The 26,422-nt window shown below is 40.0% G+C and overlaps 1 protein-coding gene across 4 annotated transcripts in view; it reads left to right on the top strand.

Annotated features, from left to right (window-relative positions):
• The window catches only part of TBC1D22A (TBC1 domain family member 22A), a 544,224-nt gene that overhangs the window by 97,691 nt on the left and 420,111 nt on the right, over positions 1 to 26,422 (top strand). For all 4 annotated transcript variants that reach the window (XM_075857221.1, XM_075857220.1, XM_075857223.1 and 1 more), the window contains one exon: positions 16,417 to 16,487. In XM_075857221.1, coding sequence (XP_075713336.1) covers positions 16,417 to 16,487 — 71 coding nt within the window. The remainder of the gene's footprint in view (positions 1 to 16,416; positions 16,488 to 26,422) is intronic.

The raw sequence follows: 26,422 nt of genomic DNA, 5'->3' as shown, positions 1-26,422 counted from the left end.
GCAGCATGTAAATTCCTGTTGCGGAAAGTGGCCAGAATTTCTGTGTTTTTCACAGGAGATGTCTCCATCTCCTAACATTGTGGAAAAAGCAGCAAAATACGCACCATTTTCTGCCGTAAAAACGGCAGGAATTGGTATGTTTTTGCCGCAGCAGAATGTCTGCGTTTTTCAACGGAATTGCTGCATAATTTTATGCATCAATTCCGTTGTGTGTGTGGACAAGCCCTAATAGTAATTAACCCCATCATGTTTCTCAGTCATAATGGGCACTATTGGGTTAATGTGTGAGGTACATGATGGGGTTAATTACGATTAATGCGAGGCACATTGAGGTTCAAAATTCATAATATCATGTGCCTCACAATAAGGGAAAGAAAACAGTTTTTCTTTCATTTTTTTAACAGCGTACGCACCATAAATTTGTTGTGCAGGTGATTACGGTTGCGACTATACCAAATATGTGTAGATTTTTTATATTGAGACTTATTTTAATGTTTATTCTAAAAAATGTTTTCTTTTAAAAAAAAAATATTTACTTTATTACTTTTTTATTTTGTTTTTCTACTTTTTTTATTTTTAAACTTTAATGTACTGGAATATATCTATATGCCAGTACATTAGCCTGTGTACTGATAGGAATGTCCTAACTGCCTGTGCATTAAGTATGCTCTAACAGGCTATATGGTTAGACAGCCCTGGGGTCCTTCAATGGACCCTGGGCTGTCTGCCCGTATATAGTATGTCCCTTGATCGCATCACAGGTATTCCCTGTGATGCGATCCAAGGGGCACCCCCTTCTATTTTCCCCTTGAATGCTGCGGTCAGCTTTGATCGCAGCATTCAAGGGAATGGCAGCGGAGATGAGGGGTTTCTCTTATCTCTGCTGTTAGAGCGGGGCTTCGCTGTGTAATACAGCCATTGCCCCGCTCCTGACAAGTGTGTGCACGCGCGTTCACACTGGTTGTCTGGAGCGGGGCAATGGCTGTATTACACAGCCGCAGCCCCACTCTGACTAAATTCATGTGTTACAATACTAAGTTGTGCGGTCGCACAGCTTTGTATCGAAATACATGAATTAACGGTATTGATATTTTGATGTATCGTGCAACCCTATATTGTACATATTTCTTCTCTTAGACTAACATTTATTCTCCTGTAACCAAGAATGTTCTATCTGCTACATTGGATTTTCTTTCATATTTTTCCATCATTTCCCAAAATTTTTTGTCACGGTTGTAGGAGTTATTGGTTATTTGCTTTCTACTTTGAACAGTTCATGCCTTTCATACATAGGCATTTCCCTAACCATTGCTTTTTTTATTTGAATCAAAATGGAGAAAGCCATTGAGTTGAATATTTTTCTGCTGTAAATCGTATGGAAATAGTTTTTTCTTTTTTTTGTGGGCAAAGGCATGTTCTGAGATAAGCTACTTGAACTTCTTAACGCTATCAGTCTGAAAAGTTTTCGTAGAGACCGTTTTAAATCATTAGACAATCCAGTTTAACTCCTGTAACTTGTGAAATGTTCATGTCATGTATACATATATTCATGTGTGAAAATAGTAGTTGCTCTCTAAATACTATTTATTTAACTTTTTTGTTCATTTTATTTTTTAACCTACCTATTCCTGTCATATACCCCTACTAGGTTACCCAATTAGCAGAATAATATCTGTGTGACGAAGCAACAATTGGGCCAGAGGACAGTGACAATGGCCCAGACGTGTTAGAAAAAAAAGTTGCAGATTTGCCTGTAATTTCACCCTGTAAATTGAATAAGGATAAAAGTGGGGTGAAAATCTGCAGCTTTTCCCCAAAAATAAAGAGCATGATTTGAAAGTCCACAGTCACCTAAATCTACATCCACATGTATTTTACTGTAAATTGCTGTGGATTTGCAGTGCGGAATCTGTACTGAAAATCCAATCTGCTGCGGTTCTGGAACGTCTGAACATACCTTAAAATTTTGGAACTACTAGTTGCAGTGCTATTCCTCCTTCATAAAAATTAAATGACTAAAAGGTAAAATATGCGGGGATAGCTAGCAGTTCTGGCATTTAAATGTTCTTATGGTTCAATGATAAAAAAACCAAAACTGAATTCTCTAATAAAACATAAATGCCATACTGAATAAACTGTGTGACTGGAAAAGGATATCTCATTCACTTCCAGCATAGCGGAAATGTGGAGTGTGAACCCATTCTAATGAGCGGAACAACGGACAGTCGATCACTGAGAAACAGGAGACCGTTGCCTCATTGAGAGGATGGAACCACCGCTATGTGACCTCGTTCAATGTAACAATCATTACCACAATTCTTACCCCAGCCTTTTTTTTTTTGCATCTAGGGTAAATTTGAAAATACGCACGCATGCTGCATTTTTTCTTTTTTTTTTTCTTTAAAGAATTTCTAGATGTAATGTTATTGTATTTTGTCCATAAACATTTTCTCTGGTAATAATAATAACTTTTTTATTTATTTTTTATTTTTAGGAACATTCTGACTTAATAACTAATGACAATTGCATTTGATTTTTTTCTACCGTGTGATTAATATAGCATCAGAGGTTATCATGGATAGTTTAATTATACTAGAAGAACAAGATTCATTGTCTAATTTTTGTAGCTGACAGCACAGAGGAGGGATCACAAGTGTAAGCTGAACCGATATAACCACTAATTAATGTAAGAGGACTTGCCGTATTTTCTGAACAGAACCGTTGATGCCATTTTAAAACAATGTGAAGTTGTTTTTTTTCTAAAAATATTTATGAAGATAACGTTACATTGCACTGTATTTGTTAGAATATAGGAATCACAAAAGCTAAAATCGCTAATACTATAGATTGTTGTTCCTCAGCCATTGATATCTACCTGCTTGTGGTAGTATTTTTGATCATTTTTTTTTTCCATTGTATGGCTCAACCTAGCTTATTGTATTAGAATGTGTATCACAAAACAGCCTGGGGACCTCAAATACAAATAGATATTTGCTATATGTATTCCTTTGTTGTTAAAATTATTAAGCCCAGAATGCAAAGTGTTGTTGAATAGTTTGAATAAAGTTTTTATATATGTGTGTGTGTGTATATGTGTGTATATATATATATATATACTGGATGTTTGGCGAATAAACTCACTTCACTTTGAGTGCTGCTTCGTTTTTCTTCTTTGATGCCTTATCATTTAAGGAGAGTTCAGTCCTTATCCTGAAGCCTAGCCTTATTTGCTGTATATATAACAAAAAATAAAAAAGCAGCGCAATTTCTCAAATCCGTGTAGTCAGGGTGCAATATTCCCATTTTGACAAGTGACCAGTGTCCCAAGATACTTTGTCAAAAACTCCAAAATACGAGACCGCACTCTAGTTAGTGAAAAAAGTGGATTTATTCACCACATGCGCGACGTTTCAGCCCTACACCATGGGGCCTTTCTCAAGCATCTATATAGATATAAAGATATATACACAGCAAAAAATAGGCATCACTCCGTAGATCAAGTGAAAAAAGTGTGGGTACGTTATTACCCTAGGTGCAACGTTTCAGCTTCTAATATCCTAGCCTTTCTCAAGCTTGCACGACTAAACATGGAGGCAGTCACTACCCCCACATGTATAAAATATACAAGAAAGATTGGTCAGCACATTCCAACAAAATGAAAATGACAAAAAACAAGTACAGGTGCAAGCATGCCTGTGATCTCAAGACAATACACAAGAACATGGCGACCGCACTCTGCGAACACCAATGCCACCTAAAACACTATATATAAATAAATATGCATTACTGCTGAATCTACTTACAATAGTGAGGTTCTTAGCGCACATTTTGATCAATTTCTGTGAGCCCAACTGCCACGACAAGGCGACCTCACTTATAAGGTGGGTCGTGCACTCCTTCCCATTCTGCCCTAGGGTTATTTTAATGTGTTTAATGCTGGTTCCTACTACCCTCAAATATATTCTGCAGGCTCAGACCCAGAACAGAGTGTATGTGCAGCATAGGGACCCAACTTCTAAATGGGGTCGCCTTGTTGTACTTGCACCTGTACACAGTTTTTTCATTTTGTTGGTATGTGCTGACCAATCTTTCTTGTGTATTATATATAGATATATAAAATATTGAAAGTTTGGAAAAAAATAAACTAAACTATAAACCTAATTGGTATTGCCATGTCCATAACAATTCTAACCATTTAAATATAACGTTATTTATCCCGTATTGTGAACTCTGTGGGGAAAAAATAATAAAATACATAATTGCTCGTTTTTGGTTACCTTGCTTACCAAAAAAAAGAATATAATGCGAATAAAAAATTGTATGTACACCAAAATGGTAGCAATGGTACAGCTCACTCCGTAAAAAAATAAGTCGGGGGTTTAACTAGCAGCAGTGCTTTAAAAAAATGCAATAGGTGAAAATATAAATTGGGCAGCACAGTACTCAATTATTTCAGCATCCAAGAATTAGAGAGGCAAATTTTGAAAACAAAAAGCAAGGGATAAAAGAAGGGGTGAGGGAATGGGGGAACAAAGAGCAGGATCAAAAATGTCTTCTTAAAAGAAATATAAATTGGTTATGGATGTCTGGAGGATAAAAGAAGAGAGCCAGTAAACCATAGAGACCCCATGTCCGCTGAAACCATCCCGTTCCCCCCCGGGAGGTCCACTTGAGGTGGCGGAGTCCTGCAGTAGTAAGAAATAGTCTCGTATCTCGAGACTTTATCTTCCATATCAATACAATATGTTCAAAACCCTCGAAGATCTCAAAAATGTTAAATAGTTTTTTGAAAGGGGATTGAATAAGGGTATGTTCACACGGCCTATTTACGGACGTAATTCGGGCGTTTTTGCCCCAAATTACGTCCGAAAATAGCGCATCAATAGCGCTGACAAACATCTGCCCATTGAAAGCAATGGGCAGACGTTTGTCTGTTCACACGAGGCGTAATTTACGTGCCGCTGTCAAAAGACGGCGCGTAAATAGACACCCGCGTCAAAGAAGTGACCTGTCACTTCTTTGGCCGTAATTGGAGCCGTTATTCATTGACTCCAATAGCAGCGCTAATTACGGCCGTAATTGACGCGGCGTTCTAGCACCTGCACATGCCGTTACGGCTGAAATTACGGGGATGTTTTCAGGCTGAAACATCCCCGTAATTTCAGCCGTTACGGACGCTCTCGTGTGAACATACCCTAAGGCTTTTAACTTTTATATCAATAGTCCACATTGCAGCAGAGAGAAAATTATGCAAGACAACACCTGGGAAAGGCAAAGAGGCATAGTCATACGGATAGCTGACGTTCTCCCAAGCCGAGATATGTGGTAGCAGGACAGTTCTACACACTCCCAATTTTATCTAATATATCTCCTTGTTGTGATAGCATCCATGTTTGATACAACCACAGGCTATAATCTTCAGAGAGCTTGTCCTCTATACACTAAACATACCTAATCATTGACCCATTCATTTTCTTCATGCAGATCTGCTTCTTGTTCTTGGCAGCAACCATTTCCTTGGCAGCGACCATTTCCCTTAACTCTTTAATAACTCAGCCATTTTTATTCTCAAGACAAGACACATTTGTTTATTTTCAGCATTGCGGGACGTATAACTTTTTTATGTTTGGGGTTAAACACAATGTAGGTCATGCTTTTGTTACCCGTGTGCTGATATTTTGTTTCTGTTTTTCTAACTTTTCCTTTCGTTATTGACATACTATACAATGCTTTTACTGTGCTGGTCTTTCAGTAAATACTTTTAAAACGTAAGTGATGTGGAACTGCTTATCAACCCTCCTTTTATAAAAGGAAAATATGACCAGCACTCCGTATCCACCAGATTTCTGTTGGTATTGTTCTTTGGAGAGCCAAATATTCTGGGAGAAACACATAACTTGAGCATTGGGATTCATGCTGGATAAAGTTATAACATTAATAACTGCTATTTATGTTCACATTTTTACAGGAACATAACTGTAAAGCCTGTCATTCTATCATAGATCTCTGTATGACACCTACAGACGATTTCTTTTCTTTTCCGACTTGTTGAGCGCTAGGGCCATCTATTGCCTGCCTAAGAATTTAGGTTCATCTGCTGGGACAGTTGTAGATGGTATTCTACCAGAGGGCCCTTTAAATGCTACTATTTATGGGGATATCTATGTATCTAGCATAATGTGACTTAGCGTCATACTAACAACTCCACACTGTCAAACTGGAGAAATTGTTTGTTGTATTTCTCATTTTAGGGAAATAGGGGAATATTCTACTTGCCATCTCATTTTAGCCTTTCACCACCATGTTTGTTTGGTATATACAATTTTTTTTTAGATGCAGACTTATCATATACTTTTAGTGTAAAAAAAAGTCGACTGAAAGACCGCATTTAACTTGTTGTCTCCAAGAAGGAAAGCAATTTTAATTGTTCGAGCATCAGTGATTTATCTTCATAAAGGTTGTTCAACATATTCAGCAACTTGGCATTGCATATACACAGCGGTTTGCTCCAGATTTATTCAGTGATTGATTTGGAAGGTATGTCCTTGATGTGGTTGAACTTATATCATTTTAATCTGACCTTGGTTTTAAAGCCACATATATAAACTATAAAGTAATCTGATGCACCATTCTAGCTTTTAGCAGCTATATCACTTCGAAAGTGTTTATTAGTATATGATATGTCTGTAAACCTAGAAATACATTCAATGTTCTGCATATTTTTCAATGTGAAGACTAATCTGAAGTATTAAAAAGGATTACACTGTAGTGGAACAGGGTGAATTTTCTTTAGATAGAGATAAATGGTGTTTAGCCTTTTTCACGGTCTATTACACACCTTTCTTTGTTTAATGTAGTGTGTCGAAAGCCATGAATATTGATGTGAATATAGTTTTTTCAGAATGATAATCAGATGGGCTGTCCAGCCTCTGAAGCTGACATATTTATAACACTGTCTTGCTACACACCTATGGTGATATACCTTTTTTTTTAGATAGGTCTAAAAAAAAGATGGTCTGTTAACGAACACTTTTTTTCTTGCCCTTGATTGACCGATACAATATACAAAAAATATTCAGAAATTAATATGTGACCCTTGATTTGGACTCTAGAGCCACAGTTTTACAAGATCCCAAACTTCCATATTACATTCAGGATGTTTTTTCCTCGAATGTGTCTTCAAATTGGCCCTTGATTTACTGCAGTTTTTTCCTGGGCACCTTCAAGGGAAATATCCTCTGTGTGAACCACCGCCCCTTAGAAAACATACATGTAATTGTATCCAAGTACTGATCATAATTCTGAAAAGTAACGTAAAACGTGCCGTTGTTTTGAGTAGACATCAGTTAGAAAAGCTACTAAAATGATTTACCATGGTCTTTTTAGAAATCCTATATCTATGTCTCAACTTTCAGTATGTTTGCGATTTGCAAACATATAACATATTTTTCCGTTTTTTCTTTCTTAACTGCCTTCTTTGTTTATTCAGAGAATAGAACATGAATTAATAGTCTGATGTTAGCCTAACTTATTTTTATTGAAATCATAGGAATAGTGCTGGCCTGGATGGGAAATGGCATGATTTGACTACCGGAGGCTTTTTACCTTTAAAAAAAAAAGAGATTAAAGGGAACCTGTCGGTAGGTTTGGAGCCACTAAACCACCAGCATGCCATTACGCAGCTGAAGTTTAGTGTTCCTACCTCAAAACTTATGTTTCGGGAATAGTTAGTAAATTATAGCTTACTGAAAGGAGTCCAGGTAAGGAGTCCGGCAGTATAGCGCACATGCACATTGCGCAACTGAAGCTGAAGACCTTACACTTTGCTTTACTGCGCATGCAGCTCCTGGTCTCATCTCGGTAAGTTGTATATCACTTTTACGTACTATTCCTGAAACATCCGTTTTTGAAGTAGGCAGGTTTGGATAACTAAACGCCAGCTGCGGAATGATATGCTGGTGGTTTAGTAACTCCAAAAAATAATCGGTTTCATCAGGTGAGTGTATATATTGTATTTGTTTGAGTATAGGTATTATATATATTTTATACACAATCTAAGCATAATGGCGTTGGTTAACGTGACACTCAGCATGAATGACATATGTTTGAAGGTCTCCTCCAACTTTTAGTGACAAAGGTAGCTGAAAAGGGGACGTGGTCTTCTAGACTCACACACGTGATTGATTTACAACATTTTCTTCTGCATTTAATATTGGAAGTCTATGTCTCGTATTTTTACTGTATATAGGCAGGTTAGTACCAAAACCTATTTTCCGGTACATCCCTCATGACAGCACCACAGGAGATTGCCCTCTTGACCGATATAGGGACAGGAAGACTGAGAGGTTAAAAGGCCCCATCCCACCACCCACTTGCCAGTGTTCTTCCTGTCCCTACAGGGTCAGGTGCAGAGAGAAATTGCTCCTTGAAAATTCGGGCAGGGGGCGAGATCGGAGAGTCAGTGTACTTCCCCTTCTATTCCCCCTAGGCTAACACCTCTCTCATGAGAGATCCCTTAGCTCCCCGAACCAAAAATGCTAGCCTTATGAATCCTAGGCTGGATTCCTGTAGCGTGCAGGTTCGGGACTCCCAAGAACAGCATTCAAGCCGAATGCTGCGAGATCCACGCAAGGATTGGGAGCTCCATATGTTTGGAGCATCGGAAGTGACCTCTCGAACACATCCCTTGGGCTATGACGCGGCCGCATCTCTACGGGTAGCCGCATCACATGACATCCGGCTATTTTCGGTCCACGGACATCTTGGAAGGCGGGAAATTAAAAAAAATGGCTGCAAAAGAAGTGACCCGCACAGGTATGTGTTAGAGCTAATCTCTCTAACGTGATTTATACAGCTTATATCCTATATCTTTGAGAAAGATATTGGATTATATGCTCATTGAGGCGATGGAACCACCTCATTCTGATGGAATTCCAGATATGTCCCAGGGTCATGTGAGTCTCGCCCTTGGGGTTAAGGCAGGGGTGGGCAAACTTTTTGACTCGCGGGCCACAATGGGTTCTAAAATTTGACAGAGGGGCCGGGCCAGGAGCATTTGGAGGGAGTGTTTGGGCCGGATATACTAAAGCATTAAATGTAGTGTGTGCAAACCTCATAGCACAGTAAGAACACTACAACCCAATTTATTAACGGTCTTTCAAATGTGAAAAATAGCCCTTATCAGTTAATAAATTTGTCTCAAGGAATATGCAAGATATGGCATTTACATACTATTTCGCAGATACTGGGAGGAGGAAATGTAAATAGATTAAAATAACATACGCACTGTGATTTATCAAGATTGCGTCTGTTTTTAATAAGTTTCAATCGAAGGTGCAAAGTTAAAGAAATCAACATTTATTGAAAAATGGAATCACTTTCAACATTCAAAACATATTATTACACAACGAAATACTCAAGCTCAATAATATCTACTTGTGTTAAACTCCGCAAAATCATGGATGGATTGTCCTGACCGCGCGCTCTACAAACTCGCCACATCTTCTTGGCATATCAGACATACAGCCGTTGATCGGACTTCAGTGAAGAAGTATTTTGTTGTCCACTCCTTATTAAACACTCGGCATTCGCTGTCCACTTTCCTTCTCTTTGGTCCGCTCATTTTCACAGAAGGGCTTAATGGTGACGTGAAACGAAGTGAAAATTAAAGTGAAATAAAGAGAAATACGCGCCACATTAACAACGGTCAATGTGTTTTGAGTGCGCCATCTATTGGGAAAACGTGGGCATTGCAGGGAAAGGGGAAAAAAAAGGAGGTTTTTACTATAATTTGGACAAGTTCGGCGGGCCGGATTAAAAAGCCTAACGGGCCGTATGTGGCCCGCGGGCCGTAGTTTGCTCATGTCTGGGTTAAGGGGATGACTCAGTATGAAAGTAAGGTTTGCTTTTGTTTTCTCTAGGATAAAGAATCCTATCCGAGACAAACAGACCTTAAAAAGAAAGTTAAAAAATTTGCGACTTGGGGAAAAAAATAGCTTGAATCACATAAGAAACGGCTGTGTCAGTATTATATCACAAAATTACTGAAAGAACAACCTACGTTTGTCTGAACTGAGGTATATTATTCGTGAGGAGGTGAATGTCAGTAGCCTCCCTCGCCCCTCCTCAAGAAACTCCGTCACACTTCCGTGCAAAATGGCCACAGATGGAATTAGAACAAAAATGGTGCCCACCATCTCAGGGTTCGGACTCCGAACAAGAATGCTATTATTTATTGGAGGGTGAGTTGGAGGAAGGAGAGGAAGTGTTACCTTCAACCTCATCCACACAGGAAAATAGATTTTATTTTTCTTCTGACATGTCCGATACCTTAATCCAAAGAATCGGAATAACAATGGATATCCCAGAAGAAAACCAACCCCATACCATCCAAGATTAAATGTTCGGGGGCCTTATGGAAAGGAAAACAATGTTTTCCCTGTGAACGAAAAACTCATAAAAACGGTTACAGCGGAATGGGAGGATTCTGAAAAAAGACTCTTCATTTCAAGAGAATTCAAGAACAGACTTCTTTTTGATCCTGAAAACACAAAACCTTGGGATGAGGTCCCAAAAGTTGACATCCAGGTGGCTAGAGTTGCGAAGAAAACCTTAATCCCCTTTGAAGATTCCTATCAGTTAAATGATCATATGGATCAAAAAGCAGATGGTCTGCTGTAAAGAGCTTGGGACACTTCATCCACTTTAATCTCTACAAATATCGCTTCCACATCTGTCGCAAGATCGATGTTTGTTTGGTTGAGCCAACTCGAGGCCCATTTAATGATGAAAACGTCAAGAGAAGATATATTAGAATCTCTACCCTTGCTAAAAATGGCTACAGGGTTTTGTTGGTGGACAATCAGCCGAATCGGTCAGATTTACCACTAGGAATGGGGCTCTATCAAACCCGGCTAGAAGAGCATTATGGCTCAAGATGTGGTCAGGAGACACAAAATCTAAAAACAAGCTTTGCTCCATCCGCTTTACAGGGTTTTTAATGTTTGGGCCTCTCCTAGATAACATGTTAGAAAGCGCAACAGATAGAAGAGATTTCCAGAAGAAAAACCCCAAAAGACTCCTCAATTTCGTAGGTTTCGCCAACAAAGGGAAGCCACTATGCCGAACTACAGAGGTAAAGGGAAGTCGGGCCGCTGGAGTTACCCCAAGGGTGGAAGAGGTCGGGAATATCTCCTCAACCCCAACAACTCATTTTAGCCCTAAAAGCAATGATACCAGAAGGGTGGGGGAAAGACGCCTACACTTTTATTCCAAATGGAGCAAAATTACCCAGAACCAGTGGGTTCTACAAATTATCAAAGAGGGATACAAGATCGAATTCTCCTCCCTTCCACCGAAGAAATTTCTATGAACTACTTACCAATCAAGAAATCTCCCTCAATTTCTCATCTTGGACGTCCAGAAACTTCTACGACTAAAGGCGATTGCTCCGGTACCCCATAACAAAACATTCAAGGGCCACTACTCAAAAATCTTTTTGGTCAAAAAACCAAATGTATCTTAAAGGACTATCATCAACCTGAAAATTTTGAACAAATGAGTGAAATATTGCAGGTTCAAGGTGGAGTCCTTCAGAAGGAAGCATCAATGTGTACGATAGATTTAAAAGATGCTTACTATCACTTCCCTATCCACCCAGCCTACCAGAGATTCCTCATATTCACAAATCAGGAAGGTCCTTTCGTTCTTCACTTTCAATTTGTTTGTCTCCCCTTCGGCATTTCCTCGGCCCCCAGAGTATTTACAAAAATTATAGCAGAGATTATGGCGTTTTTTGAGGAGTTGAGATCTAGTTATCATCACATACCTAGACGACTTCCTTCTGATAGCAAATGCTGTGCCTATACTAAAAAACCATCGGTTACAGGTTCTTACCCTACTACGGAAATTGGGATGGATAATAAAATCGAGTCTTCCTCCCCAAAAACAGAAGGTCTTCCTGGGAGTAATGTTTGACTTCTCCCTCTAACATTCCTTCCTTCCAAGGGAGAAACAAATTCATCTAGAGACCGAAGTGATGACATTTTGGGCAAAACACACCTGCTCCATAAGAGAAGGAATGTGGATCTTAGGCCTGATGACATCTTTCATATAGTCCATTCCGTGGAGTCAATTCCACCCTAGACCCGAACAGAATTTAATTCTATCCCAGTGGAATCGAAATCAAGACTCCTTAAATTCAAAAATACAGATTCCCGAGACAGTGAAGTCATCTCTCCACTGGTGGCTCTACCCAAGCAACATAAACAAGGGGGTTCCATTGGGAGTAGATGCATTGTCCAAACCCTGGAACATGAATCTGGCCTATGCCTTTCCTCTAATCCCAGTGGTGTTAAGGAAAATCCAGAAAGATTTGACTAAAGTCATCATCATTCTAACTTATTGGCCAAACAGAAGCTGGTTTCCAATCCTAAAACACCTGGCACTGGAAGACCCTATCATGCTCTCCGTCAAAAATAACCTTCTCTCCCAAGGGCCCTTATTTTTTCAAGGAGTAAAAACTCTGAAGCTGTCAGCATGGACCCTGAAAGGCAGATCCTGAGGAACCACGGTCTGTCAGATGAGGTAATTTCAACAATCTTATTAAGCCATAAAGAAGTTACCTCAGAAATCGATCAAAAAATTTGGAAGAAATTCTGTTCCTGGTATGGAGATCCGGGTCCAGAACCCTTTTCTCCTAACATCGCAAAGATTCTATATTTTTTACAATCAGGATTCAAAAAAGGGCTTAGCCCCAGTTCCTTAAAGGTACAAATTAGCTGAGCATAGATGGATCAGAAAATTCACACAAGCAATTTCTAAATTAAAACCATCCCTAAAGAAATCGGTACCTGCCTGGGATTTGAATGTAGTTTTAATGGCTCTTTGTGACTCTCCCTTTGAGCCTCTTGACTCAATTGATATAAAACAAAAATAACGCTGATATCTGCATTTTTAGTCGCCTACATCAGCGAGAAGGATTGGAGAAATCCAATCTATTTCAGTCATAGAACCCTACCTAAAAATTAAAGAAAACAAGCTCATTCTAATACTAGACCCTTCTTTTATTCCAAAAGTGTCTACTGCCTTCCATAGAGACCAAGACATAATTTTACCTTCCTTTTGTCCAGATCCAAAAGACCAACAAGAAGAAAAGTTCAATTGCTTGGATGTCAGGCGTGCAATACATCGTTATCTGGATAGAACCTCTTGGAGACCGGATACAAATCTATTTGTCTTATACAGTGGAAAGAATAGAGGAAATAGCCTCAAAAAGCTCTCTAGCGAGATGGATAAAAACTACCATAGAAGAAGCCTACAAGTCCCAAGGACTCTGTGCCCCCCGAGGCGTAAAAGCTCATACAACGAGACAAGTTTCGGCATCCTGGGCAGAAAAAAGGGAAGCCTCTATAGACCAAATCTGCAGAGCTGCCACTTGGTCGACCCATCATACATTTTGCAGACATTATAGGCTACATGTGTTGTCCAATATGGATTTAAGTTGTGGACTAAAAGTCCTCCAATCTGTAGTCCCGCCCTGAGCATGATAATCTGGTATTGCTCTTGTGGTGCTGTCATGAGGGATGTACTGGAAACTAGGAATTAGACCTACCGGTAATTGTATTTCTAGGAGTCAATCATGACAGCACACTTACATTCCCTCCCTTTATTGAGATTCTGATTTGTGCAAGGAACATGTCCGTTATTATCCCTAAAAATAAAAAAGGGTTGTATCCATCCTGGTGTAGTAATTGAAAAACACTGGCAAGTGGGTGGTAGGAGGGGCCTTTTAACCTTTTGTCTTCCTGTCCCTTTAGAGGTCAATAGGGCAACCTCCTGTGGTGTGGTCATGATGGATTCCTGGAAATACTATTACCGGTGCATATAATTCCTACTTTCTTGTAGATGGTATTTTGAAGGTTAAATGCTATTTATGTTTTGCACTTTCAATGTGGTTAATGCTCTATGAAAGCTCTGGCACAATTTATACTTGCGCTGGGCGAATTGTCATTTAGTACCTGCAGCATGGGAGCAGGGACTGACTGACTTGTTTATTGTAACATTAGAGTGATGTTGAACCTGTATTCCCTGGTTCTAAGCTCATGAGGCTCTGATCAGACCTGTGCTTTCTTTACAATACTCCAGAAAGGCATTGTTGGGCTAGTATAAAATTTTCCGCTAGACTAAATGACTGTATAATTGGCCTTTTTACAACATAATGTTCACTCTTGTTAAGGACTTAAAGTCCTGCGGTTACTTGATAAGTTCGCTGCCAATGGAGAAGACGCTAATGTAAATATTTTCTACTGTAAATATAAAGGTATTTTATATGAACATGCAGGGGAACATAATAAGAGTTCCAGATAGGAAAGGAGAAGCTTACAACATAAATAAGAGCGATTCATACAATGCACTGTAAAATATGTGCGCAGTATATAGCAGCTGAGGAAAATAAATAATTCCTTCAAAACCATTTAGAATATAGCAAAGGATCGGACTCTCTCTTTTCTATTTAGTGCTGAACCGCATTTCTAGCATATTGAACGCAGTCATTTTACTTCTACATCCATCTTACAGAACTTTCATGATATTTACCGTCTTTCTAAACTCCTTTCAGAGATAGGATTGGAAATATTTTCTCTCGTAATTTGAAACAATCTTGTGTTTCTTTGGGCTTTGTATGAGATATTTGTACTTTATAAATATGTTGCTGGGAAATGGAAACTCATTCATGAGAAAACAAGCATTGCATTGTTTGTCATAAATATTTTAGGCTTGGGGGATAAACAACAGGCAAAATAGTTATTTAAGGGGTAAAACTCCTTGTATGTAATGTTTTCATTATGTATGATTAATGTTACACTGTCTTGCTACTTCTCTACAGCCAATGGAATATATAGTCTTTTGTACAATAGTACGATGTTAAAAAATGCTTCCGACTTTTCTTGTTCTGGTAGCATCTCCCTGGATATAATTCCTTCACAATTTCTTCTAATATATTCTCTATCTGAGGTAGTTTATCATGTGATGAAGGATTGAAGTAGAAGTGTGAGGAAGTGTTCACACAGAGTTTTTTTGGCGATGATTTTGATACGGAAACAGCATTGGAAGCCACACCAAGAAATGGCCATAATCGCCCCCATTGATTTCAATGGGAGGCAGAGGCGTTTTTTGCCTGGTCGGCTTTTAGCTGCTCATAGCAAAAAAAGATTTAAAAAAACGGCATGTCCTTTCTTGCCGCGGTTCTGCGTCTGACCTGAGGCAGAAAAAAACAGTGGCGCTCGTTTACGAACGTTTTTCACTGCGTTTTTTGCCCACAGTCCTTGCATTAGCTTTAATGGCCGTGGGGGAAAAACCACGTGAAAAAGCGCAGGCAGATCAAAATCTGTGTGAACAGGGCCTTAGGGATATGCCATAAATATTTGTCCGGTTAAAACCTTGTTTTGAAAAAAATATTGTGCTGTTTGGTTACCAGCAGCTGAAACAGAATGCAGTGGACTTAGGCTTAGTTCACACCTGCGTTGGTGTATTCAGTAGGAGCAGAGCAAGGGAATAACATAGGCAACGGTTCCATTGCACAATGGACATCGTGGGTGGTCTACGGAAGCCATTGACTTTAATAGGTTCTGTCAGGGTGTCCATGATTTTACCGGAGACCGTAGCGCAGCATCTGTGCTGTTGTCTCCAGTAATTTCGGTTGGATCTGCAACATAGGTCCCTAAAGGTGCCTCCAACGCAGATGTGAACGGGGTGAGAACTCTCTCCCTCCATTTCCCATCACCATTGTGTGACAGCCGCTGTGTATCTGCCTGTATAGACAATGGTCGTTAGTCAATGATGGTGGGGGCAGGGGGAGTTCTCCTGTAATAAATACATTGGACTCATGACTGACTCCATTGTATGCTGTTTTGGGTGCTAGTACCATTTTGCTAATAGTGCAGTGAACCAGTCATATGCTGCCCTGAAATAGGGTACCATATTATGGCGGCAGATCTACTTTAAACTAATAATGCTTATTAATTTTATAATAAAAGATTATGCATACCTGGCGACAAAACACATGAGATGGAGAAGCACGGGTATGTAGCTAAGATGGTTTTGGTGGCAAGGGGATTTACAGTTGGGGGAGCAAAGGTAATTTCTGTACACAACGAATAGTGAATTTAAAGAAAGCAAAAAGGGAAGGGGAGATTGAGGGTAGAGGCAGCATACTGATAACGGAGGGAAGTCATTTGACAAGCTATAGATGTGTATCTATTTGACAGCATGCATGTTTTGGACACCATGTTAAATGTTCCTGTTGTGCTTTTTCCTATGAAACCATGTGTAATGCAGCTTGTTGGGTTATGTAACCAAGAAGAAATATGTTGCTGGATCTCAACAAATAGCTGATCATGCTTTTATATTTTCTTGTAGATGAGCTGAGAAAGTTAAGTTGGTCTGGAATTCCGAAACCTGTCAGATCTATAACCTGGAAGCTGCTCTCTGTAAGTTAATACTTTATGCATCCATACACACACACACACGGGACCTTTTGTATAATAAATTTCCATTATTCTGTATTCTTGAATTACATTTTTTTTTTAGATTATTTTATCAGAAGATATGCAATGGGAAATGTCGGCGATGTTTAGAGAAGTGTTTGGTTGTCAGATTTGATCCTTTTTAATATTAATGGTTTTAACTAGTGCCTGTTTTATCTGCCAGTTTTAACAGCTGTAGAATTCTGGACGGATTCACTTAGACTGCTTACTCTGGAGAATGTTAAAGAGACTGTATCACTGGATCTCCATGCACTTAACCTCTGTTTAACATTCTGAGCAGTGCACATGAGTGTTTAGCACTGCTGCTTATTTTCCACCTTCTCTCTGAAAGATGCTTTAGACAGCGATCCTTTTTTGGCATAACATCAAGTGGGAAAACAAAGTGTTTACATCAGATTGAGTTTAATTTCCAGTGTTTTAAAATCCTTTTTTCCTCATGGTAATGAGTGCTAATATGTTTGCAGTTTAGTGGATTTTATCAGTCTTAATTGGGCATTTATACAACTATAACCTGGCACAAAGCTGTTGTCTCAATAGAGTTTCTCTTTTCTGAGCGTCCTTGGATTGCTTACTTTTCAAGACAGGTTGTGGATCCCGGTCGTTTGATTGCCGATAAGGGGCATCATCCATTTCTGAGGAGTAAAGCAACAAATGAGATATGGCGGCATAGGCTTAGATTATATCTATTGGCCAATAATAAATAATGGGTCCAAATAACAGTGCCCTGACACCATACATCAGTGCAGTTTTATGGACTTTATTATTTTCTCAGTTGTTCTTTCTTTTTAGCTCTCATATAGTAAAAATGCAGAATCCACACTTTAGTTTAAAAAGTTAACGCACAGTATATTTATCTAAAAATTAGACTAAAACCTCCCACCTCAACTAGAATAACAAATCTATCTGTATTTAATTTCCCCACTCTTTACTTCTGTGCACCCTACTGCCACTTTAACTCTTCATACTAACTAGTTTACAGCTCCAAATAATAGAGGTTTCCCCAGGTGTTAGGGGCTTTGTTGAGGTTAAAAGCTGCACTACAACCACTTAGTCAAAATTGCATAAGAAAAACAGTAGCCAAATCAGTTTTTCAGTGCAATGGATGCATTTTTTCTTAAAGTTCAATCATGGTACTACGTGTAAAAACCGTGATAGTGTCCATAGAGAAAAAACAAAACAACAGCAAGTTCTAAAAAAAACCAAAAAAAAAAAAAACACATTCTCAATAAAATGACATTCACTTACATGTAACAGCTAGACTTTGCTTTTATTTTTTTTCTTTATTGCCTAAAAACGCATTAAAACAAAAGCAAATTTTATGCTAGTTGTGAACTTGAATGTATTTGCTATTGGTGAGTTTGTACAGTACAAAATGCCCCCATGGAGGTGCTTACAAAGGAGCATTAAAAATATTGCTGTGGAATTTCTTAGGCTCTTTTCACACGACAGGGTCCGAGTGTTGGCCGATAAAAACTTCTGTTTTGGTCCAGTTTTTCCCGGCCGTTAAGCATCCGTACCGTTTCAGTTCCGGAGCGTGTTTTCGTTTTTAACCGCCGATTTTTGACCTGTTTTGTGTCAGTTTTTTCCCCTGTCCTTTTTAAAAACGGATTAATTTAGTTTGTAAATTTTTTGCCACACACGTCCGTCTGTAGATGTTACACAGCTCCCTGTATATACTGTCACAGCCACAGCCACTGTAGGGGACCGCTCCAGGAGAAGTTCCTGTCCATATAGTGACGTCAGGGACTTCTCCTGGAGCGGAGTCACTGGCCACGGCTGTGTCAGGGACGGCTGTGACCGGGGATTCCGCTTCAAGAGAAGTCCCTGACGTCACTGTCCATATATGGACAGTAAAGTCAGGGACTTCTCCTGGTGCGGAATCCCCAGCCACAGCTTTGGCAACTCTGTGGCCGGGGATTAGGGATTCCGCTCACACAGGGAGCAAAAGAATGTCCTCCTCCTCACATGCATTTCGCATTGTGAGGAGCAGAAGAGAGCGAGCGGTAGAAAGCACGGCCGTCACTCGGATCATGATCCATGGTCATACCAAAAACGAAGAAAAACGTCACGACCATATGATTGAAAAAATACAAAAAAAGCCTTTATTAATATCAATTGAACACATACAAGCAGACAAAACTAGACAAGATAAAATCACATAACCCTTGCAGGATAAAACGACTGAATCCGAACACTAAAGCAGCAGGACACACAGATAATAATCCGGTCGCAAGATCTCCCAAAAATGCTAAAGTGCATGGATAGTGGATTTTTGAAACCGGTAATAGGTATAGCACATTTGCACAGATTGATATAAAGACATAAATGAATATAAGTACAATCGAATAAATCAAGTTTTAAACAGCAGTATACCTATACCTGCAAGCTACGGGAATAACCGGAGATCAAGGCCGGGGGACCGCTGCTGAGCCCGACGCGCGTTTCGCTGATGCTTCGTCAGGGATTGGTGTCTAATTCACCCACAAGACCCTAAATAGACCCTCCTCTCAAATAGTTTCAGGTGGGGCATAAATTTGTGATACGTGCTGGCCGTTTTCCATAGGGTGGCTCGGTGTTCAGCGGCGGTCACCAATGACAGCCGCCTGTACACGCCGCCAACCCATGATAGCGTCCTATCGTGTATAGCCATAGTAAGAGCCCCCTCCTCTCGTGCACTCCCCCAGCAGCCGAGCCACGCAGGGCAAGGAGGAAGCGGATAATCACTACCCCGTCCCCCGTGGCGCATTGGCAAAAGGCGAACACCGGGAGTGGAGCAAAGAGAAGGCAACACAAGAGTATCAGACCTATGTCTACCCACTTTAATAATTTCAAGAACCCAACTTAGAAAAATGCCAAAAATGATGATAAAAAACTGAGTTCGCCAATACCTACCGAGCCAAAGCATCACGTTGCCAGGCAACAGTGCAGCACAGGAACAGCGGTTGCTGTCCGAGGTGCTGAAGAGAGTAAAAACAGTCAGAACAGCGGCTGCTGTCCACAGTGCTGAAAATGGCCAGAGGGGCGCCAATCCAGCAGAAAACTGGAAAAAAGTACTGAAAATGGATGAGTTCTGTGAAAGTGAAAAATAGTGAAGGAAACGAAAAAATAAGAATAAAAGCGTGAAAAAACGACCGTGAACGTGCAAAAAGGGCAAGGATAAATATATTCAAAACCATAAATCTATGGGGAAAAAAAAGCGACTTGATTGGGGCTTAATAGTCGTGAAAATGGGGTGGGGGGGGGTAGCGGGAGAAGGCTACCTCCCCATGCCTGTCTGGAGTTCCAGGGAGAGTGCGGGATAGTCGGGTGGGGCTGAATAGTCGTTGAAATGGGGTGGGTGGGGCGGGCAGCGGGAGAAGGCTGCCTCCACATGCCCGCCCGGAGTTCCAGGGAGATTGCGGGACTGTCCGGTGGGGGGGGGGGCAGCGGCAGAAAGCAGCATCCCCATGCCTGTCCAGAGTTCCAGGGAAAGGGCGGGACAGTCCGGTGGGGCTTAATAGTCGTGGAGATGGGGTGGGGGGAGGTGGAGCTACTTCATAGCCTCGGACGCTGTCCTATCAGCATGAACCTTCTTCACACAGTGTGAGACTGAGGCTAGTGGAAGGAGGGATCACTTAAAACGGCTATATCTCTGGCTGTAGACCACCTAGAACAGTGGTTCATATCCGTGGTGGCGTATGAAAGTTTCTAATCTTTCAGATGGAATACAATCACAGTTCTAGCTGTGAAACAACCAGTGATATTACCAGTTGAAAACACAGTCAGGAATAGAAGCTGTATACTATATGATCACACTGTGTTGCTGAGCTGGGAAGAGGAAAACTGTATGACGCTGATTGGACAGCGTCATACAGAAAACATTACACCGCCCAGAGTGAAAAGACCGTAACCTCCCATTTGGCAGCTATAGCCAATTTAGTGTATTTAGAAAAATGCACATACCTTTGCAAATAATAAACGTTTTTGAAGAAACATTACACTGTATCATAGCGGCTATTAGCTCAGGAGATGGGGCATTAATAAACTAGTGACAGATAGAGGTTAGGTTTTGACTAGGTTCTTGGGTGAGTGTACCGGGAATAATATGCCATGTAGTTTTCAGTATACGAGGCACTCAGCATGTGTAGAGTAGTTTTCAGCTTACTTTTAATGGTCGACGAAAAGCCTTACCTAAGAAATATGTATTTGTTAATGTTTGGTACCATTGCATTGAAGATTTTATGGTGACTATAATCAAAGTAATGGGTTACTGATCATTATTAAATGAAGTCATGTGTCAATGTTAAGATCTTTAAAATTTTATGATGGAATGCTTATGCAGGTTTTAGTCTGTCCTTAAGTTTATGAGCTACAAGGTTTTCTTGCACTCACTGTGATCTTTTGCTTGTCCAGAGAGCATGAAAGGAGTTGTAATTTAAATGATGGCACATAAAATGACAAGCACTTATTCAAATTAAATCGGCAGCTAGCTAAGGTTTAGGATGGTATTATTAAGGGGGTGTCATGGATCGCTTACTGCATCATTTTTGATCCCTTAAAATGTTACAAAATGTCAGAAAAGGACATTTTTATCTGTGGAAAGAAAGAAAAAAAAAATATTTCTTGTTAAATTACTTCTCTGCAGAACTGAAGGAATCAGAGCTGCACATAGCCCTGTTAGAGAACAAAATAGCTGAAAGTCATTTAACCTTGATTACCTAAAAATAAATGGTAATTTATTGTTTAACATTATAAGGAAATTACTCAGTTTTTTGGGCACCTTTTTCCCAAAGCCTTTTATCAATAAACACAGGAATAGATGCTGAAAACTACTGCCCTACCTAGCCAAAATCTGTGCACAACCCGACAATGGTTACTAGGGTCAACCTACTAGAAGAAAGCTGTATCTCTAAACAGGTAGTTAACTGATTTCAATGGTTCTATGAGAATCTCGACAGCCACAAATCACGTCCTTGTTGACAGATATGAAAGATATGAACATATTTTAATGGGAATACGGAATCCCGTGCAAAATTCTTCTTCAAAGAATCTGCTAATTGCTTGGATCCTAGACTATTAGCCTAAAATTCAGCATGCCATAAATTGACTCAGATCATGCAGGAGGCAATCATGGTGGTTGAGAACATGTAACCAAATCGGGAGTTAGTGAGTGCATACGCGGGTTGTTGCTTTTGAATACGCACCCTCTCCATCTCTTGTTCGGGGGTATGGGATGTACTGGTAGTAACTGACAACACCCAATTCTTGTGATACTTATATGGTGGACTGTGTAACTTTTATATTATCACAAAGGAATCTGGTTTCTCGCTCAGATATCAAACCATTTCCATATATACAGTTTGCAGCCACAGTTGCCAGATTTTAATATATGTATCTTGGCTGGCTCTGACCGCTTCCTACATAACTCTTTGATTTATTAGCAGTTAATGTGACATATTTGCAGCAATGAGTTAATGCCTTGTCTTTTGCACATCTCCCACAGTATACTGGCCCATCCTAATAACGTTGTAGTTTTGTCAACAGAGAATACCCAATTTGAGAAATTGTGTTTGTAAATAATCTGTTACAGTATGTTCTTACTTGTTCAAATGTAGGCACTGATATACAACATACGTATGCTCCACATTTCTGTTACTTTACAAATAAAGTCAGATTTACAATAAAACACATAAAAAGGAGATACAAACTTTAGCGGAAATTTATTGTTGTGAGCATGTTAAGTGCTTAAAACATCTCAATAGTGACGGTGTTAAAACACTGCTGCTCTAGAGACAGAGAATAAAGATAAAATGAAGTAGCTGAAAAAAAAAAGTCTCAAGATGGAAGCTCTGTACATTGAAATCATGTATGGTAATTTATGGAGCTCTTGTCCTGAGCCATGTAGCAGGATGAAGCAGGGGCAGGAGTACTTAATTTTATCCCTAGTTCGTCCTTCCTGTGGTGTCTATATATCTGTGGATCCGTATTATCTTAATATCGTGACTATTGGGAAGTGTGAACACTTAATATTTTCATTTAATATAATGGTTCTACTCTGGTCTCTTCCTGTATTGCCATTTGCAAAATACAAGCCATTTGTGCAGTTATGAGTTTTGCCTAAAATGGAATTATGAAACTGTTCTGTTGTAGAGGAAGAGGTGGTAAAAAGTTTTTATTTAGAAATTGTTAAAGTGTAGCTAAACGTTTGACAAGCTTCTGACATGTCATGGTGACATGTCAGAAGTTTTGATCAGTGGGGGTCCGAGCACGGAGACCCCACCAATCGCTAGAACGAAGCAGCTGAAGCGCTGGTGTGAGCGCTCAGCCGCTTCGTGTCTGTTCGGCTTTTTCCGGAAAGCCGATGTATCGGAGTGCGGGCTCATAGACTTTCTATTGTGTATATACACCGATACATTTATTTCCGGAAAAAGCTGAACAGACACGAAGCGGCTGAGCGCTCACACGAGCGCTTCAGCTGCTTCGTTCTAGTGATTGGTGGGGGTCTCAGTGCTCGGACCCCACCAATCCAAATTTCTGACATGTCACTATGAGATGTCAGAAGTTTGTCAAACTTTTAGCTACACTTTAATGTTTGCTATTTTAAAGATGAGATTTCCTAATTTGCTCTCCAGCTATAAGATGCCATGCACAGTATAAAGTCTCCTAAACTCTGTACCTGGGTGTTGTATAACCGGATCTCTTGGCATGCCCTGTATTAAGATATTACAGATACTATTGTTTAACGTTTTTCTTATTCTCTATTGTATATATTATGTTTAACAAACCACCTGATGAGGTAAAACTTCCATATATGTTTTTCATGGGAGGAGGAAATGGGTCACTAACTTTCCTTGCAGAAAATGCATCAATGTTGTGCGACAATAAGGAAGCGAATCTGGAATATCACCCTGGTAGAAATTAAGGTCTCTTAAGCTCATACATAAAATATACACCCATCACCCATATCATTAAAACCACTGACAGGTTAAGTGAATAATATTGATTATCTCATTATGATGGCACCTGTCAAGGCAGTAAGTGAACGTATAGTTCTTTAAGTTGATGTGTTGGAAGGAGGATAAATGGGCAAGTATAATGATCTGATCGAATTGGACAAGGTGCGAAATAGTGATGGCTAGATGGCTAGATGTCTAGGTCACAGAATCTCCAAATGGAAGGTATTGTGAGGTGTTCCCTGTATGCAGTGGTTATTGCCTACCAAAGTGGCCCAAGGAGGGACAACCGGTGAACCAGCGACAGGGTCATAGGCGCCAAAGGCTCATTAATGCACATGGGGAGCCTATTTGGTCCAATCTCACAGAAAACCTACTGCACCACAAATTGCTGAAACTGTTACAGCTGGATATGATAGAAAGGGATCAGAACATAAAGTCTGAGAACTGAACCATGGAGCAATAGTAGGAAGGTGGCCCGGTCTGATAAATCACGTTTTATTTAGCATCATGTGGACAGCCATATGTGTTCACGTCGCTTACCTGGGGAAGGGGGAACCAGGATTAACTATGGGAGGAAGGCAAGACAGCGGAGCCAGTGTGATGCTCTACTGGGAGACCTTTTGGTCCTGACATTTATATGGATGTTACTTTTACATGTACTACCTACCTGCACATTGTTGTAGATCAAGTACATCCCATCATGGCATTAATATACTATTTTGGCGGTGGCCTCTTTCAGTGGGATAATTCTGCACATTGCAAAAATTATTCAGGAATGATTAAAGGTACATGACAAAGAGTTCAATGTGTTGACTTCACCTCCAATTCCTCCAGATCTCAATATGGTCGAGCATTTGGAATTTTCTGCAAAAACAAGTCTGAACCATAGAAGCCACACCTCAGAACTTACAGGACTTAAAGGGAATCTGTCAAGTTGAAAATCTACAGGCATCCTAATCTAGAGCAGAACGAGCTGACCAGATTGCTATATAGTTCTTTGGGACAAGCTACAGTGTCATATTATTATTATTATTATTTTTTTTTTATTTTATTTAAATCTCTTCTCATTCGGAGCTTAGGAATCCCTTGGGCGGTCCTACACAGTGAATGACAGCTATCTCTATGTGCACACATTTATACAGGGAAGGCTGTCAATCGTTGAGTAGCATCACCCACTGGACGCCTAAGCATAGAGAGAGCAGGGATTTTAATTAAAATTCAGGTTATACTGAAGCTTTTTCCACAAAATGATATATCCACTTGGTCAGTTCCTCCTGCTCATAACATGCTGTCCACAGATTGGACTTCATTTTCAACCTTACCGGTTCCCTTTAAAGCAGCGGTTCCCAACCTCTTTTGCACCAAGGAACACTTTCATGATGATTTTTCCACAGACGGGCGCACGGGGGGGGGGGGATGGGTGTGGTATCACACGCATTACAAAACATCCTGCTGACTGCAATTAAATAGAAATAAAATAAAAATGAAACTGTTTTTACGGTCAGTACACACGTTGCGTAAAATACTGTGGAAACTCTGCAGCATAATACAGTAGCAGCAAAGTGGATGAGCGAGAACAAATCTCATCCACATGCTATCAGAAATTGACATGCGGTACAGAGTTTTATTTATTACCCAGAAGTCTGTGTTTCTTCCTCCAACCAAGCCTCCTGGGATGACTTTTCATCCCATATGACCGCTGCAGCCAATTCCAGACATCCAATCACAGGCTGCAGCAGTCTCCTGGGATGAAACGTCATCCCAGGAGGTTTGCCTGCTGGCAGGCCAAATGCTGCAGTTTTCCACGGGGGACTTTCCGGGCGCAAAAATGCACCACAGTTTGGTGCAGTTTTCGGCCCGGAATTCCCTGCGGCCACCGTCCCAGTGGTTGGGGACCACTGCTTTTAAAGAATCTGCTGGTAATGTCTTGGTGCCAGATACTACAGGACATTTTCAGAGGTCTTGTAATGTCTATTCCTTGATGGGTCAGTACTGTTTTGGCGGCACTAAGTGATGGATCGTAGACCTTACAGTGCTCGCGTTGATTTATAACATTTTTATGTATGAAAAACTTTAGGCTATTAAAGCGTAAAAGTTTGAACTGTTTTAAAATATTTTGCAGCCTTTACTCTCCTCCTCCGATGCTCCCAATATACAGTATTACTTTGTCTGAAGATTAATGTGCCTTATTATGTTTTCTTTGTATATAACCAATAAATACTGTTTAAAACTAAAATATGTTGCTCTAGTTAGGGGCAGCATATTATAAAGGCAGGTCCACTGAACTATTACGCCAAATGGCAAAATAAAATAGTTTCATTTGCATAATAATGATGTCTCCTATATTCATGAGGTGAGAACTTTCCCCACCTCCTCCTGCCCTCCTCTCGTTCTGAGTATATACAAGCATATACTGTGTAGCTTTAAATTTTATAGAAGAGGTTGAGGCTACCATCACGTTTTGATTTTACGTTCAGCACACACAGAAATCTTCCGGCATGTGTGCAGAACGTAAGCCCCAGACGTATGCAACTGTATGTCATGTAAATGATATGTATTCTGTGCAGTATAGACTATTTTCAGCACAGAAGAAAAAAAAGTATGCTGGCAGGTACCCCCGTATGTATACCGATAGGATCATCCTGTGGCATATGTTGGGTAAATAGCAACCTATGGATCCGTTCGGCGTCTGTATTCTGTTGTCGGCACATGTGCTGAACCATATATATATATATATATATATATATATATATAACGTAGAAAAACAGCAGCACTCACCCCACGACAAAGTATGTGTATATAAAAATACCAATATATATATATATATATATATACTTTATCTAAATTTAAGATTGAAGCAACTATGCAAATCGTCTTAATTAGAAATATCCTAACATAAAGGGTAGGTTTTGCGTACACACAGAAGGGGGAGGGTAAAGAACG

Source organism: Rhinoderma darwinii, chromosome 3 (assembly GCF_050947455.1).
Source record: "Rhinoderma darwinii isolate aRhiDar2 chromosome 3, aRhiDar2.hap1, whole genome shotgun sequence".
NCBI classification, from domain to species: domain Eukaryota; kingdom Metazoa; phylum Chordata; class Amphibia; order Anura; family Rhinodermatidae; genus Rhinoderma; species Rhinoderma darwinii.
Note: the sequence above shows the minus strand (reverse complement) of the source record. Positions and strands in the feature narration are given on the sequence as shown.